This window comes from Urocitellus parryii, chromosome 4, assembly GCF_045843805.1.
Source record: "Urocitellus parryii isolate mUroPar1 chromosome 4, mUroPar1.hap1, whole genome shotgun sequence".
Classification (NCBI taxonomy): Eukaryota; Metazoa; Chordata; class Mammalia; order Rodentia; family Sciuridae; genus Urocitellus; species Urocitellus parryii.
The window spans coordinates 16,774,214-16,794,172 of record NC_135534.1 but is presented as its reverse complement, the minus strand read 5'-3'; the positions used below and the strand labels follow the sequence as shown (position 1 = coordinate 16,794,172).

The window sequence follows — 19,959 nt, the reverse complement described above, 5'->3', positions numbered from 1 at the left end:
TCTCACAGTATCATGATTGAGCCAGCAAAGCCCACTGATATTTTAATTCATTTTAAATTCCTCTGGTTGTATGCAGAATTTTTTCTGCCTCCAAATTCATATATTATAATCCTAACTACTATTATTGAGAAGAAAATGTTATTTAGAAATGGGTCTTTCAAGAGGTGACTGAATTAAAATGAGATCCTTAAGCTGCATCCAAATCCAATCCAACTGGTTCCTTCATGAGAACAGGAGATGAGGGAAGAAAGAGGGAGATGCATCTGACACAAACAGACCAGGAACAGCCACACCAGGACACAGCTGATGAGGTGGCCATCTGCAGGCCAAAGGAGTGGCAGATGACAAATCAGATCTACTGGGCTGGGTGGTGCATGCCTCTAATCCCAGCAGTTTGGGAGGCTGGGGGAGGAAGATTGTGAGCTGAAAGCCAGGCTCAATTTAGCAATCCCCTAAACTATTTAGCAAGACCCTGTCTCTAATAAAATATTAAAAAAAATGGTTGGGGATGTGGCTCAGTGGTTAACATCCCTGATTATTGAGTGGTATTTTATTATGGCAGCTCTCAAAAATTAATAAAACATGTATCCTTATTTCTTTACTTAATCTCCACCACCACCATCAGGTAATCACACTTGAGTATTTACTGTGGATATACTCGATCCTTATGTTCTTAGAAAGTATGCATTTTTGTACAATAGGCATGTGTTTAACAAAAAGTCATCATGCTCTATATCTCCACTTGTAACTTTAAATTTAAGTCTACAGGGGACAATCTTGTGTAGTGTATGCATATGTGTGTGTATTTATATCCAAAGAAATGTTAGCCCACAAAGAAGACAATTTCCCCAATTGTTTCTAAATATTTTTGTAAATATTATATTCAGAAATTGCATATATATAAAATATTCAGTGTTTTAAAAATCCATTTATACATTTGGAAAATTTTAGTCATTTTCAAAAGATCCTTTGCTCAAATACTGTTTTTTTTTTTTTTTTTTTATTGGTCGTTCATAACATTACATAGTTCTTAATACATCATATTACACAGTTTGATTCAAGTGGATTATGAACTCCCGCTTTTACCCCGTATACAAATTGCTGTATCACATCAGTTACCCTTCCATTGATTGACATATTGCCTTTCTAGTGTCTGATGTATTCTGCTCTCTGTCCTATTGTCTACTATCCCCCCTCCCCTCCCCTCCCCTCCCCTCCCCTTTTCTCTCTCTACCCCTTCTACTGTAAATCATTTCTTCCATTTGTATTCTCTTGTCTTACCCCTCCTTTCCTCTTATATGACATTTTGTATAACCCTGAGGATCGCCTTCCATTTCCATGCAATTTCCCTTCTCACTCCCTTTCCCTCCCACCTCTCATCCCTGTTTACTGTAAATATTCTTCTCAAGCTCTTCGTCCCTACCCTGTCCTTGTTTACACCCCTTATATCAAAGGAGTCATTTGGTATTTGTTTTTTAAAGATTGACTTGCCTCACTTAGCATAATCTGCTCTAATGCCATCCATTTCCCTCCAAATTCTATGATTTTGTCATTTTTTAATGCAGAGTAATACTCCATAGTGTATAAATGCCACATTTTTTTTTATCCATTCATCTATTGAAGGGCATCTATGCTGGTTCCACAGTCTTGCTATCGTGAATTGAGCTGCTATGAACATCGATGTAGCAGTGTCCCTGTAGCATGCTCTTGTTAGGGCGTTAGGGAATAGACCGAGAAGGGGAATAGCTGGGTCAAATGGTGGTTCCATTCCCAGCTTTCCGAGAAATCTCCATACTGCTTTCCAGATTGGCTGCACCAATTTGCAGTCCCACCAGCAATGAACAAGGGTGCCCTTTTCCCCGCATCCTCTCCAGCACTTATTGTTGTTTGACTTCCTAATGGCTGCCAGTCTTACTGGAGTGAGATGGTATCTTAGGGTAGTTTTGATTTGCATTTCTCTGACTGCTAGCGATGGTGAGCATTTTTTCATGTACTTGTTGATTGATTGTATGTCCTCCTCTGAGAAGTGTCTGTTCAGGTCCTTTGCCCATTTATTGATTGGGTTATTTGTTATCTTATTGTCTAATTTTTTGAGTTCTTTGTATATTCTGGTTATTAGGGCTCTATCTGAAGTGTGTGGAGTAAAGATTTGTTCCCAGGATGTAGGCTCCCTGTTTATCTCTCTTATTGTTTCTTTTGCTGAGAAAAAACTTTTTAGTTTGAGTAAGTCCCATTTGTTGATTCTATTTGTTAACTCTAGCGCTATGGGTGTCCTATTGAGGAATTTGGAGCCCGATCCCACAGCGTGTAGATCATACCCAACTTTTTCTTCTATCAGATGCCATGTCTCTGATTTAATATCAAGCTCCTTGATCCATTTTGAGTTAACTTTTGTGCACGGCGAGAGATAGGGATTCAGATTCATTTTGGTGCAAATGGATTTCCAGTTTTCCCAGCACCATTTGTTGAAGATGCTATCCTTCCTCCATTGCATGCTTTTAGCCCCTTTATCAAATATAAGATAGTTGTAGTTTTGTGGATTGGTTACTGTGTCCTCTATTCTGTACCATTGGTCCACCTGCCTGTTTTGGTACCAGTACCATGCTGTTTTTGTTACTATTGCTCTGTAGTATAGTTTGAAGTCTGGTATCGCTATACCGCCTGATTCACACTTCCTGCTTAGTATTGTTTTTGCTATTCTGGGTCTTTTATTATTCCATATGAATTTCATGATTCTTTTATCTATTTCTACAAGATATGCTGTTGGGATTTTGATTGGCATTGCATTGAACTTATAGAGAACTTTTGGTAATATCACCATTTTGATGATGTTAGTTCTGCCTATCCATGAGCAGGGTATGTTTTTCCATCTTCTAAGGTCTTCTTCTATGTCTTTCTTTAGGGTTCTGTAATTTTCATTGTATAAATCTTTCACCTCTTTTGTTAGGTTGATTCCCAAGTATTTTATTTTTTGGGGGGATATTGTGAATGGAGTAGTTGTCCTCATTTCCGTTTCAGAGGATTGTCGCTGATATACAGGAATGCCTTTGATTTATGCTTGTTGATCTTATATCCTGCCACTTTGCTGAATTCATTTATTAGCTCTAATAGCTTCTTTGTAGACCCTTTTGGGTCTGCTAGGTATAGAATCATATCATCTGCAAATAGTGATAATTTAAGTTCTTCTTTTCCTATTTTTATGCCTTTAATTTCTTTTGACTGTCTAATTGCTCTGGCCAGTGTTTTGAGGACTATGTTGAACAGAAGTGGTGAGAGAGGGCATCCCTGTCTTGTACCAGATCTTAGAGGGAATGCCTTCAATTTTTCTCCATTCAGAATGATGCTGGCCTGTGGCTTATCATAGATTGCTTTTACAATGTTGAGGTATGATCCTGTTATCCCTAATTTTTCTAGCGTTTTGAACATAAAGGGATGCTGTACTTTGTCGAATGCTTTTTCTGCATCTATTGAGATGATCATATGGTTCTTATTTTTAAGTCTATTGATGTGGTGAATAACATTTATTGATTTCCGTATATTAAACCAGCCTTGCATCCCAGGGATGAATCCTACTTGATCATGATGTATATTTTTTTTGATATGTATTTGAATCCGATTCGCCAGAATTTTATTGAGGATTTTTGCGTCAAGGTTCATTAGAGATATTGGTCTGTAGTTTTCCTTCTTTGATGTGTCTTTGTCTGGTTTCGGAATCAGGGTGATGTTGGCCTCGTAGAATGAATTTGGAAGTTCTCCCTCTTTTTCTATTTCCTGAAATAGCTTGAAAAGTATTGGTGTTAGTTCCTCTCTAAAGGTTTTGTAAAACTCTGCTGTATACCCATCCGGTCCTGGGCTTTTCTTAGTTGGTAGTCTTTTGATGGTTTCTTCTATTTCCTCTATTGTTATTGGTCTGTTTAGGTTGTCTATATCCTCCTGGCTCAATCTGGGCAGATCATAGGACTCAAGGAATTTATCTATGCCTTCACTATCTTCTATTTTATTGGAGTATAAGGATTCAAAGTAATTTCTGATTATCTTCTGAATTTCTGAAGTGTCTGTTGTGATATTGCCTTTTTCATCCCGTATGCTAGTAATTTGGGTTCTCTCTCTTCTTCTCTTCGTTAGCATGGCTAAGGGTCTGTCAATTTTATTTATTTTTTCAAAGAACCAGCTTTTAGTTTTGTCAATTTTTTCAATTGTTTCTTTTGTTTCAATTTCATTAATTTCAGCTCTGATTTTAATTATTTCTTGCCTTCTACTTCTTTTGCTGTTGTTTTGCTCTTCTTTTTCTAGGATTTTGAGATGAAGTATGAGATCATTTATTTGTTGGTTTTTTCTTTTTTTGAGGAATGAACTCCAAGCAATGAATTTTCCTCTTAGAACTGCTTTCAATGTGTCCCATAGATTCCGATATGTTGTGTCTGTGTTTTTATTTAACTCTAGGAATTTTTTAATTTCCTCCTTGATGTCTTCTAAAACCCATTGATCACTCAGCAACCTATTGTTCATTCTCCAGGTGATGCTTGATTTTTCCTTTCTTCTTTTATCATTGATTTTCAGTTTCATTCCATTATGATCAGATAAGATGCATGGTATTATCTCTACCCCTTTGTATTGTCTAAGAGTTGCCCTGTGACATAGTATATGGTCTATTTTTGAGAAGGTTCCATGTGCTGCTGAGAAAAAAGTGTAGCTACTTGATGTTGGGTGGTATAGTCTATATATGTCAATTAAGTCTAGGTTGTTAATTGTGTTATTGAGTTCTATAGTTTCCTTATTTAACTTTTGTTTGGAAGATCTGTCCAGTGGTGAGAGAGGTGTGTTGAAGTCTCCCATGATTATTGTATGTTGGTCTATTAGACTCTTGAACTTGAGAAGAGTTTGCTTGATGAACACAGCTGCACCATTATTTGGGGCATATATATTTATGATTGTTATGTCTTGTTGGTGTATGGTTCCCTTGAGCAGTATGAAGTGTCCTTCTATATCCCTTTTGATTAGCTTTGGCTTGAAATCTATTTTATTAGATATGAGTATGGACACTCCTGCTTGTTTCCGCGGTCCATATGAGTGATATGATTTTTCCCAACCTTTCACCTTCAGTCTATGTATATCTTTTCCTATCAAATGCGTCTCCTGTAGACAGCATATTGTTGGGTCTTGTTTTTTGATCCATTCTACTAGCCTGTGTCTCTTAATTGGTGAGTTTAAGCCATTAACATTTAGGGTTATTATTGAGATATGGTTTGTTCTTCTATCCATATTTGTTTATTGATGTTACTAAACCTGATTTGTTATCCTCTTTGACTACTTTCCCCCCTTTACTGTCCTACCTCCCATTGTTGGTTTTCAATGTTATTTTCCATTTCCTCTTCCTGTAATGTTTTGCCAAGGATTTTTTGAAGAGATGGTTTTCTAGCTGCGAATTCTTTTAACTTTTGTTTATTGTGGAAGGTTTTAATTTCATCTTCTAACCTGAAGCTTAATTTCACCGGATACACGATTCTTGGTTGGAGCCCATTGTCTTTCAGTGTTTGAAATATGTTATACCAGGATCTTCTAGCTTTCAGAGTCTGTGTTGAGAGATCAGCTGTTATCTTGATTGGTTTACCCCTAAATGTAATCTGCTTTCTTTCTCTTGCAGCTTTTAAAATTCTCTCCTTATTCTGTATGTTGTACATCTTCATTATAATGTGTCTAGGTGTGGATCTCTTATGATTTTGCACATTCGGCGTCCTGTAGGCTTCTAGGATTTGGGATTCTGTCTCAATCTTCAATTCTGGGAAGTTTTCTCGTATTATTTCACTGAATAGACTGTTTATTCCTTTGGAATGGAGCTCTGTGCCTTCCTGTATCCCAATGACTCTTAAATTTGGTCTTTTGATATTGTCCCATAATTCTTGGATGTTCTGCTCATGGTTTCTTAGCAGACTTGCTGAGCTGTCTATGTTCTTTTCCAGTTGAAATACTTTGTCTTCATTGTCTGATGTTCTCTCTTCTAAGTGATCTACTCTGCTGGTAGTATTCTCAATTGAGTTTTTAAGTTGGTTTATTGTTTCCTGCATTTCTAGAATTTCAATTTGTTTGTTTTTAATTACCTCTATCTCCCTGTGAAATTGATCTTTTACTTCCTGGATTTGTTTGTCAATGTGATCTTTCATTGTCTGATTTTGCTGTCTCATGTCTTCCTTGAGACTCCAGATCATCTGAAGCATATATATCCTGAACTCTTTATCTGATATTCCATCTGTTGCAGCTATTACCTCTTCTAAAGTTGAGTTGACCTGCATTGCTTGTGGTCCTTTCTTTCCTTGTCTTTTCATACTGCTCGCGTTTCTTTCTGCTTGGTGCAACTGTTGTGTTTTGAAATTTACCCCCTATTTATTTATGTTGCTCTTGTATACTTGAAAAGTCTCCCTTGCAGGTGCGGGCGGCGGCTGTGCCCCTACTCCAATTGGGGTGACGTGTCTACCACGCTGGCGGCTCTCTGGGCCTGTTCCGGGAGTGGAAGGCGGCTCTGCTCTGTCCCTATTCCAATTGGGGTGTCGTGACTACAATGCTGGCAGGTCGCTGGGCCTGTTCCGGGCGTGGGCGGTGGGCTTGGCTGGCGGGATTCCACCTAATGGCAGTCCCTAACCTCCCTGCTTGCTAATTAATGGCTTCTCTGAGGCACCACGCCTTCTGTAGCTGCGGGGCAGGCCGCGCGAATCAGTTGCCCTGGATCTCCGGGGTCCTGCTGCTGGCTGTTTTGATGTTGCAAGCTGTTGGAGAGTGGTGGTGTATTCTTCAGCTTTCCCGGATGGTGGCCGCTGACTGCCTGGATGGAGTGTCCGCTGTTTTGATGTTGCACTCTGAAGGAGAGTGGCGGTGTATCCTTCAGCTTTCCCGGATGGTGGGCGCTGACTGCCTCGGTGGAGTGTCCGCTGTGGGGGATGGGACTGTACTGCTTCCTTCCCCTTCTGAGATCCCGTGCTCGGCCCAAGGGTCCGTGTGGGCTTGGCTGGTGGGATTCCACCTAATGGCCTTCCCTAACCTCCCTGCTTGCTAATTAATGGCTTCACTGAGGCGCCACGCCTTCTGTAGCCGCAGGGCAGGCCGCGCGAATCAGTTGGCCTGGATCTCCGGGGCCCTGCTGCAGGCTGCTGGGATCCCTGGCACTCTATCACTTTGATTTTTTCTGCTAGCCCCTCCCCCAGCGCTGGCTAGCCAGGTTTCGTTTTGGCTGCTACTGGGAGGAGGGGTTGGAGGTCAGGTGTCTCTAGTTCCCCCCTAGTCTTAATGGAGGCTCAGCTTGATACTCCCTCTCCCGGCAAGCCTAGGAGAGATTTTACGCGAATTCCCGCTGTCTGGGGGGTGAGCTGAATGACACCGACCTGTTTTGATGTTGCACTCTGAAGGAGAGTGGCGGTGTATCCTTCAGCTTTCCCGGATGGTGGCCGCTGACTGCCTCGGTGGAGTGTCCGCTGTGGGGGATGGGACTGTACCGCTTCCTTCCCCTTCTGAGATCCCGTGCTCGGCCCAAGGGTCCGTGTGGGCTTGGCTGGTGGGATTCCACCTAATCGGGAGATCATTCTTAAGATAAATAATCTAGAAAAACATTTAATAATATGAAATAGCATGTTATTCTATGGCAGATAATATTCACTGTAACTATCAGAGCAAGTACATAGCATGAGAATATTTACTAAGACCACTATAGCTGTCAAATTGTGAAAAAGGTCAATTAAAGGGTTTAACTAAAATTAAGAGCATATTTTTTTAAATTATAAAAAAGGTTTAAATGTAATAAATAAAAATGATGATAAAAATAAAACGGTGGAAAGAATGGGAGGAATTATACAGCTTCTGGAACAAGAAAACAAGAATAATGAGAAGGGAAAGGTAGGAAGAAATACCCAGTAAATCATCATGTCAACAAGTTACAAAAATGTTAAAATTGACATTGTTATTTTTTTTTAAAGATTGAAAATGGAAACTAGTCATCTAAAAAGTAGGTTTTAGATCGTATCTCTAGATATTTTTTTCTGAGTAAATAAAACGGAAAATGAAAACAAAACCGTTAACAGACTTAAATAATTGAATAGGGTAATTGAAAAAACAGAATACACAGAATGGGAAAGGATAGGGCCTAGAATCATCTGTTCTAGGGAAAGAGAAAAAAAAAGTAGTATCAGATCAAGAGATTACAAAGAATCATTGAATTTTTTTATTGTTATAATTCCTGGTGGCTCTCTCCTACTCAATGAAAAAGAAATGATATGAATTATGGCTTCCAGTGTTTGCAAGGAAAGGACAATATTAACTGCTTTAGGGGTCAAAGAAGTAAACCCTCAAAATGTTCCATGATCCTGGACTACCTTATAACTTACCATACTTTAACATGCATATGGTTACAAATTTTTAATCAATGAGCAAGACTAAAACATAATTTAATGAAATCTCACCCAAGGAATTGTCATTATATATAATAAGTTTATAAGAAATTATTAACCTTGTAACTATTTATTATTATTATTATTCTACAAACAGATGAATTCCACTGAACTCATGGCTCCTGGAAATCTCACCCAGGTGACTGAGTTCATTCTCACAGGAGTCTCAGATCTTCCAGAGCTGCAGATTCCTCTCTTTCTTGTCTTCCTGCTCATCTATGGGCTGACTGTGATGGGGAACCTGGGCATCATCACCCTCATCAGTGTTGACTCTCAACTGCAAACCCCCATGTACTTTTTCCTTCGACATCTGGCTATTATAAATTTTAGCAACTCTACTGTCATTGCCCCTAAAATGCTGGTCAACTACGTATTAAGTAAGAAAACCACTTCATACTATGAATGTGCTACCCGACTGGGAGCATTCCTGGTTTTTATCATAGTTGAGGTGTTCATGCTGGCAGTGATGGGCTATGACCGCTATGTGGCCATTTGCAATCCCCTGCTCTACATGGTGGTGGTATCTCGGCAGACTTGCAAACTGCTGGTTTCACTCACCTACCTGTATAGCTTTTCCACAGCTACTGTGGTTTCATCTTTGGTATTCTCTGAGTCTTATTGTGCTTCCAATGTCATCAATCATTTTTACTGTGACAATGTCCCTCTGTTAGCCCTGTCCTGCTCTGATATTTACATTCCAGAAACAATAATCTTTGTATCTGCAGCAACAACTTTGTTTTTTTCTATAACAATAGTTCTAGTATCTTATTTCAACATTTTTTTGTCTATTCTAAGGATGCATTCATCAGAGGGAAGGAAAAAAGCCTTTTCCACCTGTGCTTCACATATGATGGCAGTCACAGTTTTCTATGGGACTCTGCTGTTCATGTATTTGCAGCCTCGAACCAGCCATTCCCTGGACACTGATAAAATGACATCTGTGTTTTACACCCTGGTGATCCCCATGCTGAACCCCATGATCTACAGCCTGAGGAACAAGGATGTGAAGGCTGCCTTAAGGAGATTCCTGACAAATCCATTCTGGTCCCTTAAAACAATGAAGTTTATGAACTTGTAGGTAAATAAAGAGGAAGATATGATTACCTTAGTAATCTTAGTTATGTAACTAAGCTGACAATTTAAGGTATTTCTAGGAAAAATAAGAGGGTCTAGGATCTAGGATGCAAAGGTTATTAAATTAAAAAATAAACTGTAGGTTATTAAGTTGTGACGGTAACATAGAAACACAGATACTATTCCATAACTCTGCCTGCAAGTGAGCTGGTCACCAGTGTGAAAAAAAAAAATAAAGTTCTGCAGAGTCCAGGCAGATATATGTTTCAAAAAGTTAAACAAATTTAAAATGAATAAAGGCATATACAAAAGAGGAATAAAGCTGATCATATTTGTTCCTGGCTTTTGTTTTTGTTTCTTCTGAGTTTAATTGATATAATGGATCACTGCACTTTGACAAACTGTAATTACAGATAAATAATGTAATTTTTATATAAGTTATCAAAATTGAACTGATATTTCTATTTAAAACTCCCTGTCTCTTTCTTAATGTATTTGGAATGAATAACTGAATTCTACTAATAGGTAGCATTTAATGCTTCCATGTAATGTTATGTACAATTTTAAAAGTAATTCCCAACATACAATATAATTTCATGCAAATTTGATTTATATGCTTGATACATTCTTTAAAGGTTTTTCTTTTTCTTTGTTCTGAATATATTCTATTATATTTTGTGAAATTAATATCTTTTACTGTGGTATTACTGGACTTTAATGGATTATCTTCATCTACATTCCTTACATCATTAGAGGAAAAATAAAATAAATTCATCAATGATTTTGCTTTATTTGTGGAAACTCCATGATCTGTAAGCATACACTAAAATCTGTTGTATACAACCTTAAATATGTGGTGGACAACCAGGCTATATTTGAGAATTATCAAATCAGAATCATAAATTACTGGCCATAAAGACATATTTAAATAGTTTCACGTACATTCCTGTATAGGACTGTAAGAATAAATTCTGGCAAATATCAAAGAATTAAACTGGAAAACATATGATAACATTATATGCCTATATTCTCTTTACTCATAATCGTGTTTTGACAATGAGTTTTTTAATATTATTACTAAATATTTAGTCAGAATAATTACAACAAAAACACTATAATGCTTTAAGAAAAATTAGACTCAGAGACATAGAAATGTTATAATTAATATATATTCAGAGTTGTATTAAAGTTAACATATTCAGTCTATCTTTTTACAAAGTCTATCTTCCTCTGGCTTAGACAAAAAAATAACAGGATAAATGTTTGGTGTAGGGTGTGATTGTGAGTTAATTGACTTATCTTTCTTAGTCCCACACTGACTTACATTTTATTTTGTATTATTTTTCCATCTTAATATGTTTGTAATACCTATACATATAGTATGTATATGTATTATGTATACATATTCACACATATATCTTTAGAATTTCATGTATTTCAATGACATTAAGATATGCTTGTGTATACATATGCAAACACACATATATATTTAGCAACATATATATTTATCACCTATAATTCAAGAATAAAAAGAGATAATATAACAAAAATAGAAAAAAAACATAAATCTAACTGTAAATATTATTTATTATTAAGCTCATGACAAAGAGTCCCCAACATCCTTTGTGATGTGGAAAATGAAATAACAATAACTGTGAGAAAGTCTCTCCTGGACACATTTTTGAAGTGAAATAAAAAATCCCCTGTTATCCAAGGACTCAGTTTCAAGCTACTACTAATTATCAGTTACTACCTCTGATTCCTGAAGTTATCTTACTTTGCTGTTTGGAATGCATTAATACTTTTCTTTGGCAAACAGGTGGACAATATTATATAAAGTTAAATATGCAACTAACTTATGTTCCAGGGATTACCCTCATGGATTTTTACCTACAGAGAATGACAATATGTCTAGAAAAATATACATACACTCATGTTACTGATGTTGTGTATAAAATAATTTAAAAGAAAAATAATTAACTGCTCATCAACAAATAAAAATTAAACTATTGCATTTGGATAAATAACATACTACTCAGTGACAGAATAAAATGAACTCCCAAATAGGCAGCAACTGCCTAAGCTTCAATAGCATTAATCACACAAACTTTTCTGGTTTTTCCTTTTAGATAATGTTCTAGAACAAGCCAACTAATCTCTGAAGAGAAACATAAGCAATTTAGGCTTGAGATATGGGAAAATGTATGACAAAAAGACTTCAGGAAACATTTAAGATGATAAAATACTCTGAATTAGGAAAAAATAGCATTTTTCGAATGTTACCCATGTAATTAGTATGTTGACAGAAAGCAATAGAATATGACACTTTTATTTAATTTTTCAGATGTTTTAGTTATTATTGGGCTGGGTTTGTGGCTCAGTGGTAGAGCGTTCACCTAGCAGGTGTGAGGCATTGGGTTTGATCCTCAATACACATAAAAATAAAGTTATTGTGTCCACCTAAAACTAAAAGATAAATATATAAAAAATAGTATATATATATATATATATATATATATATATATATATATATATAAAGTGTAAGCCATGTTTATCATGATCAGTCTTTTCTGCATATCTGTCACCTCATATAGCAAACTTTTTCAGGTAGTATGTTAAGAAAATTTAGTATCTGCTATAAGCTTAATGTCAAATATTGGTCTGAGTAAACTTATGTACAGCCACCATGCTGGACATTAGCTCTACAGATATAATTGTCCCCCATAACTGAAGATTTTTTCTCTTTGTTCAAAATATTCAAAATACCCCCACCCCTGCACCTTGAGACTGCCAATCCACACTTTGTGAGTTTAATTTGTTTTCAGATTTCACATAAAAATGAGATCATGTAGTAAAAACACGATCCTTTTAAAAGGATATTCACTATGCGTGACTATATTTTACTAAATAAATTTCCAAAGTATATATTTAGTTTCCAGTGTTTGGATGTATTGAATAATGATATTATGAAGACTTTTTTCTCTATTTTAATAAGTGTAATACACTTCAGAACAGGTTTGCATGAGCAGGTTTACTCATGAAGATGTCTGTCTTTACTTTTTTTTTTTCACCTCAGAGATCTGAAAGACTTATGTTTTTCATTTCATCTTAGAATGTCATCACTGTGCTAGCAAAGACCCCTTCTATTTTAAATTATTTTTTAATCCCTTTGATAATGGGAAGAATATAGTCTCCCCAAATTGGCATAAATTAATATAAAACCCTAAAAATTTTTACGGAGAAGGGATGTAATCCAATACATGTGGTTCCTTTATAATAAAAGGAGATGAGGGCAGAGAGGGAGATGCACCAGACACAAACACAGACAAGGAGAAGCCACTCCAGGGCACAGCTGAGGCGGTGGCCATCTGCAGGCCAAGGAGTGGCAGATGAGAAACCAAACCCACAGACATCTAGATCTTGGACTTTGGGGCTCCTAACTGTAAGAAAATAAATTTACATTGTTTGTAGTTGCATGGTATTTTATTACAGTAACTCTCAAAAATCAATAAACCTTGTATCTTTATTTCTTTTTCTTTAATAATTTATTTATTCTAACTTGTTATGTATGATGGCAGAATGCAATTCATTTCATATTACACATAGAGAGCACAATTTTCAAGTCACTGATTGTACACAAAGTATTTTCACACCATTCATGTCTTCATATATGTATTTAGGGTAATGATGTCCAATTCATTCCACCATCATTCATACCCCCCTGCCTCCTCCCTTCCCTTCCTTCCCCTTTTCCCAATCTAAAGTCCCTCCATTCCTCCCATGCTCCACTTCCCACATTGCCATATGAGTAATATCTTCATATCAAAGAAAACATTTGGCCTTTGTTTGGGATCGGCTTGCTTCAGTGAGATTTATATTCTCCAATTTTATCCATTTACCTGAAGTGCCAGAATTTTATTCTCTTTTAATGCTGAGTAATATTCTATTGTGTATATAAACAAAAGTTTCCCTATATCCACTCATCTACTGAAGGGCATCTGGGTGGGTTCCTCAATTTAGCTATTGTGAACTGTGCTGCTATAAACATTGATATGGCTGTGTCCCTCTAGTATTCTGTTTTTAAGTCCTTTGGGTATAAGCCAAGGAGTGGGATAGCTGGGTCAAGTAGTGGTTCTATTCCAAATTTTCCAAGGAATTGCCATACTGCTTTCCAGATTGGTTGCACCATTTTGCAGTCCCACCAGCAATGTATGAGTGTGCCTTTTTCCCCACATCCTCACCAACACTAATTGTTGTTTGTATTCTTGATAGCTGCCATTCTGAATCCAGTGAAATTAAATCTTGGAGTAGTTTTATTTGCATTTCTCTAATTGCTAGAGATGTCAAACACTTTTTCATATGATTCTTGATTGATTGTATATCTTCTTCTGAGAAGTGTCTGTTCAGTTCCTTTTCCCATTTATTGATTTATTTTTTTATTTTATTTTATTTTTGGTGTTAAGGTTTTTGAGTGCTTAATATATCCTAGAGATTAGTGCTATGTCTAATGTGTTTGTGGTAAAGATTTCCCCCATTCTATAGGCTCCCTATTCACTTCACTGATTAATTCTGCCTATCCAAGAACAAGGCAGATCTCTCTTATAAGATATTCTTTAATTTGTTTCTTTAATGTGTTGTAGTCTTTCACCTCTTTTGTTAAATTTATCCCCAAGATTTTTGCTGTTGTTGTTTTCTTTTTAAGGCTATTATAAATAGGATGGTTATACGAGTTTTATTTTCAGTAGATTTGTCACTGATGTACAGACATGTTTTTGATTTTCGGTGTTGATTTTATATCCAGCTACTTTGCTAAATTCATTTATTAGTTATAGGAGATTACTGATGGAATGTATTGGGTCTTCTAGGTATAGAGTCATACCAACTGCAAATAGTGACAATTTGAATTCTTCTTTTCTCATTTGTATCCCCACCCTTTTTTTTTTTTTTTTGTCTTTATGATTGCTTTCGTTAGAGATTCAAGAACTATGTTGAATAGAAGTGGTGAAATAGGGCATCCTGTCTTGTTCCAGTTTTTAGAGGGAATGCTTTCAATTTTTCTCCATTAAGAGTGATGTTGGCCTGGGGTATAGCATAGATAGCCTTTACCATGTTAAGTTATGTTGCTGTTATCTCTAGTTTTTTCTAGCGTTCTGAACATGAAGCAATGCAATATTTTATCAAATGCTTTCTCAGCATCTATTGAGATGATCATATGATTTTTATCTTTGAGTGTATTGATGTGATGAATTATATTTATTGATTTCTGTATATTCAACCAACCTTGCATCACTGAGATGAACCCTAATTGATCATAGTGCACAATCTTTTTTATATGTTTTCGTATTTGATTTGCCAGAATTTCATTGAGAATTTTTGCATCTAAATTTATTAGAGATATTGTTCTGAAGTTTTCTTTCTTTGATATGTCTTTGTCTGGTTTGGGAATCAGGGTGATATTGGTCTTACAGATTATGTTTGGAAGTGTTCCCTCTTTTTCAATTTCTTGAAATAGTTTGAGAAGTATTGGTGTTAGTACTCAGTTGTATATCCATAAGGTCCTGGGCTTCTCTTGGTTGTTAGGCTTCTGATGGCTTTCTCTATCTCCTTGCTTGAAACTGATCTGTTTAAATTGTGTATATCATTCTGATTCAGTTTGGGTATATCATATATCTCTAGAAATTGGTCGATGCCTTTGATATTTTCTATTTTATTGGAGTAAAAATTATCAAAATAATTTCTAATTATCTTCTGTATTTCTGTAGTGTTTGTCATAATAATTCCTTTTTCATCACAGATGTTAGTAACTTGGGTTTTCTCCTTCTCTTCATTTGCATGGCTAATGATTTATCAATTTTATCTATTTTTTCAAAGAACAAATTTTTTGTTTTGTCATTTTTTTAAAAAAATTGTTTCTTTTGTTTCAATTTTATTGATATCAGCTCTGATTTTAATTATTTCCTGTCTCCTATTGCTTTTGGGGTTGATTTGTTCTTTTTTTCCTAGTGCTTTAATGTAATATTAGGTCATTTATTTGTTGACTTTTTCTTCTTTTAAGAAATGAACTCCATGCAATGAACTTTCCTTTCAGAACTGCCTTCATAGTGTCCCAGAGATTTTGATATGTAGTACTGGTGTTCTTATTTACCTCTGAGAATTTCTTAATGTCCTCCTTGAGATACCTTTTGCAAACCATTGTTCATTTAATAGCATATTAGTTAGTCTCCAGGTGTTTGAGTAGTTTTATTTTTTATTTTATCATTGAATTCTAATTTCATTCCATTGTGGTCTGATAGAATGCAGAGTAGTATCTCTACTTTTAATATTTATTAAGATTTGCTTTGTGGTATAATATATGGTCTATTTTAAGGAAGGATCCATGTGCTGCTGAGAAGAAAGTATATTTGCTCGTTGATAGATAACATACTCTATATATGTCAGTTAAGTCTAAGTTATTGATTGTATTATTGAGTTTTATAGTTTCTTTATTTAGCTTTTGTTTGGAGGATCTATCCAGTGGTGAAAGAGGAGTGTTAAAGTCACCCAGAATTATTATGTTCTGGTCTATTTGACTCTTGATCTTGAGAACAAGTTGATTGATGAATACAGATGCTCCATTGTTTGGGGCATATATATAATTATAACTGTTATGTCTTGTTGATGTACAATTCTCTTAAGCACTATGCAATGTTCATCCTAATCTCTTTTGATTTATTTTGGCTTGAAGTCTTCTTTATTTGGCATGAGGATAGAAATTTCTGCTTATTTATTTAGACCATGTGAATGATATATTTTATATCAACCTTTCACCTAAAATTTGTGAGCATCTTTTTCTAAAAGATTAGTCTCTTGAAGGCAGCATACTGTTGGGTCTTTTTAAATCCAATCTACCAGCCTATTTCTTTTGATTAATTTTATTAACATTTAGGGTTATTATTGAGACATGATTTGTATTACCAGTCATTTTTGTTTATTTTAGATATTTAGCTTGATGTGGTTTCTCCTTTGGTTGGCTTTTCCTTTATTTCAGTTTTGCCCTTTGCATATTTTCATTATTGTTTTTTATTTCCTCCTTGTGGAATAGTTTGCCAAGAATGTTCTTTAGTGCAGACTTTCTTGCTGTAAATTCTTTTAGCTTTTGTTTATCATGAAAGGTTTTCTCTTTTTTTTTCATCATCAAATTTGAAGCTTAATTTTGCTGGATATAAGATTCTTGGTTGGCTTCCATTATATTTTAGAGCTTGGTATAAGTTGTTTCAGGATCTCCTGGCTTTGAGAGTCTGGGTTGAAAAATCTTCTGAGATCTGAATTGGTCTTCCCTTGTAGGTAATCTGATTTTTTTCTCTTCTGGCCTTTAAAATTCTACCCTTATTTTGTATGCTAGGAATTTTCTTTATAATGTGTCTTGATGTACAACTGTTGTAATTATGTACATTTGGTATCCTATATGCCTCTTATATTTGATTTTCCAATTCGTTCTTCATGCTTGGGAAATTCTCTGATATTATTTCATTGAAGAGATTGTGCATTTCTTTGGTTTGAATCTCTGAAACTTCCTCTATCTCAATAAATCTTAAGTTTTTCTTTTGGTGGTATTCCATAATTCTTGGACTGTTCATGGTTTCTTACCATCTTCACTGTGAGGTCAACTTAATTTTCAAGGTTGTATATTTTTTCTTCATTGTGTGAGGTCCTGTCTTCCAAGTGATCTAGTCTGTTGGTGATGCTATCTCTTGAGTTTTTAAATTGGCTTATTGTTTTTTTCATTTTGAAGATTTTTGTTTTTGTTGTTTTTTTTTTCAGTATCTCTCTTTCTTGAAGTAATCTCTTGCAACCTGTATTTGCTCTCTTATCTCTTTGTTGGTATGATTGATGGTCACCTGTATTTGTTCCCTTATCTCTTTGTTGGAGTGATCGATTTTTGCCTGTATCTGCTCACTTAGGTGGTTCTTTAATTCCCAAATCATTTTAGTTATGTATATTCTGAACTCCACCTCTGACATTTCACCTACTGCACAACATATGCATTCTATTGTCATAATATCTTGGATTGTTGAGGCACTTTATCCTTTGATTTTCCATGATGTCTGTGTGTCTTCCTGTTTTTTAATGTAGATCTGAAGTATTATAGCTTCTGCTCTGTTGTCTTATGGTGTCCCTACATGTTATCAATACCTCCCTTTTAAGGGAGAGATCAGTATTACAGGACTCAATGTACCCAACGTGCAGCCACATATCAGTGTGCTTCTATTTTTACATTTACAGTTTTGTCACTATAATCAGAAATGATGAGTTTTGTTATCTTCTACCATATAGTCAATAGGTTTGCATAATGGTTTACATTCTCTGACGTTGGAAGGGGTGTCTCTGGGGTTGGCTGAGATGTTTATGAGGTAAGATGTGATAATATGGAGGTATTAGACTATATGTCTAATGAGAGGGTAATCATAAGTGTTAAGGTCTGTAAACAAGTCTGGATGGCGCCTGGCATTTTGCCAGGGGGAGAGGTTTGTAAGGTGGCACCAGCGAGCCATTAAGTGTGGAGATTCCTTATTGGTTGACTGCTGTATCTAGTTTATGTTAATTAGATAAGTTGTGTGGAATGTATAAATACCTCTGTTGTCCTACAATAAACGGCTCCCACTCCTGCTGTATCAATCTATGCAAGTTGTTCGTCACCCCCCGGTTATTTTGCCCAGCCAGCTGGACTGCAGCAATAAGAAGTTGGCTGTTAGTAGGAGAAACAAAAGATAGGCAACCCCATGCAAGACTCCCTGTTACATCAGTTATGAACTTAGTAGACTGTTAGCACCCCTAGTAGAGAAACCTCTAGTGAAATCAGGGACACAGGGACCTTGGTGTTATCTTACAAGGTCCTTATTGTTGTCCTTTGATAGAAGCTGCACTCTATCAGTTTCATGGTCATGGTAGAGTCAGGCCTCTATGTACCTTGAGGTTGGGCTTTGGAGCCATGCTTTGGTGAATAAGGAACCCCAGCAAGTGGCTTTTCATGCAGGCACAGAGTGGCTCTCTCCTGAAACTCCAGGACACAGGGCCATGGTGGCGTGAGGCAGGCAGGATCTCTTATATCTTAATGTTTGTACCCTTTCCCAACTAGCACCGTTTTGTAAGCACCTCGAGCCTTTACTGTGGATGTGCTTGTTCCTTATGTTCTTATAAAGTATGTGTTATTGTGCAGTGGGCATGCATTTACAAAAAGGTCATAGGGGCCTGTATCTCCACTTCTAAGTAAAGTCTTCAGGACAATCCTGTGTAGTGTGTGCATGTGAGTGTGTGTGTCTCTGTGTATGTGCATGTGTGCATGCCCAAAGGGGGTTAACCCCCAAAGAAGAAAATTTCTCCACTGGGCACCAGTTTCTAAATATTTCCATTCGACAGTACATGCATGAAATACACATATTTAAAATATGAATTATTTTAAAAACTCCATTTCTACATTAGGAAATTTATAATCATTTTCAAACATACAACTTTGCTTTAAAATACTGTGGTTGACTCTTCTCTAGGATTTCTCTACTCTATTTTATCACATGAAATGCAAATGTAAAGGAAAGATTAAAAGAATAATTGTATTAAATTAAGAACACTTTGGAAAACAGAAATCCTTCTTTTAACATACACTGATAAATTTCCATGAAATAAGTATGATGTCAATTCTATTGCTGAAGACAAGGGATAAAAGCCCAACAGAGATGGTGGCATAATAAAAAGCCTCCTACAGATATAGATTGTTGTAATTTGATTGATAGACAATCAGTTCCTGCTCCTATATATTCCATTTTTGCAATAATGAATCTCTATCTGGAGATGAGATTTGACAAACACACTTTAATCACTGTATACCCTAGATATTATGGAATTGATAGTCTATGGTTCAGACTGCTACAAAGAATACAGAATAAGTATATAGAGAATTCCTGGAGGAGAGCACTGTTAAGGAACCAATCCTAGGTGACATATTCCCTGAAGATGTAACAGGAAATATGTGGATCCCAGAGCCACCTGTGTCTCAGAGGTAGGGTTGAGGGTATATAGAACACATGGATTCTCATTGCTGCAGTCCAGAGACTTGAACTTGAAGCGGATTCTCCATTAGAGGTGAGTGAAACATATTTATCTTACTTTTCCATAAGGATCTTAAAGACATCCAAACCATGGCTCAAAATTAGCCACTTCACTTTGATTTTGGAAGATACCATGAATTCCATAAAGTCAAAAAATAAAGCCTTTACCCTAAGCATTTGTGTTTGTGACATTTTAACTATTTTCAGAAATACAGTATGTCAGATACAATATAATTTTCCATGTTTCCAAACTAAAATTGACTCCAGGTCTCATGTGCTTTAGTAAATTTTATCACTAGTGAACCAAAGAACTTTTGCTCACTGACTGTGTTTATATCACTGCTATATTATCTAAAATGAAAATTTCAGGT

General features: G+C 36.0%; 1 protein-coding gene across 1 annotated transcript; it reads left to right on the top strand.

The window, feature by feature from the left end:
• Positions 1-8,547: 8,547 nt before the first annotated feature.
• On the top strand, positions 8,548-9,510 carry LOC113176046 (olfactory receptor 8J1-like). The gene has a single exon (XM_026380432.2). The coding sequence runs from the start codon at positions 8,548-8,550 to the stop codon at positions 9,508-9,510; it is 963 nt and encodes a 320-aa protein (XP_026236217.2).
• The last annotated feature ends 10,449 nt before the right edge of the window (positions 9,511-19,959 follow it).

What these genes read in the sequence shown, in the direction of transcription:
- LOC113176046 (XM_026380432.2), top strand. Translation starts at nt 8,548, where the DNA reads ATGGCTCCTGGAAATCTCACCCAGGTGACTGAGTTCATTCTCACAGGA.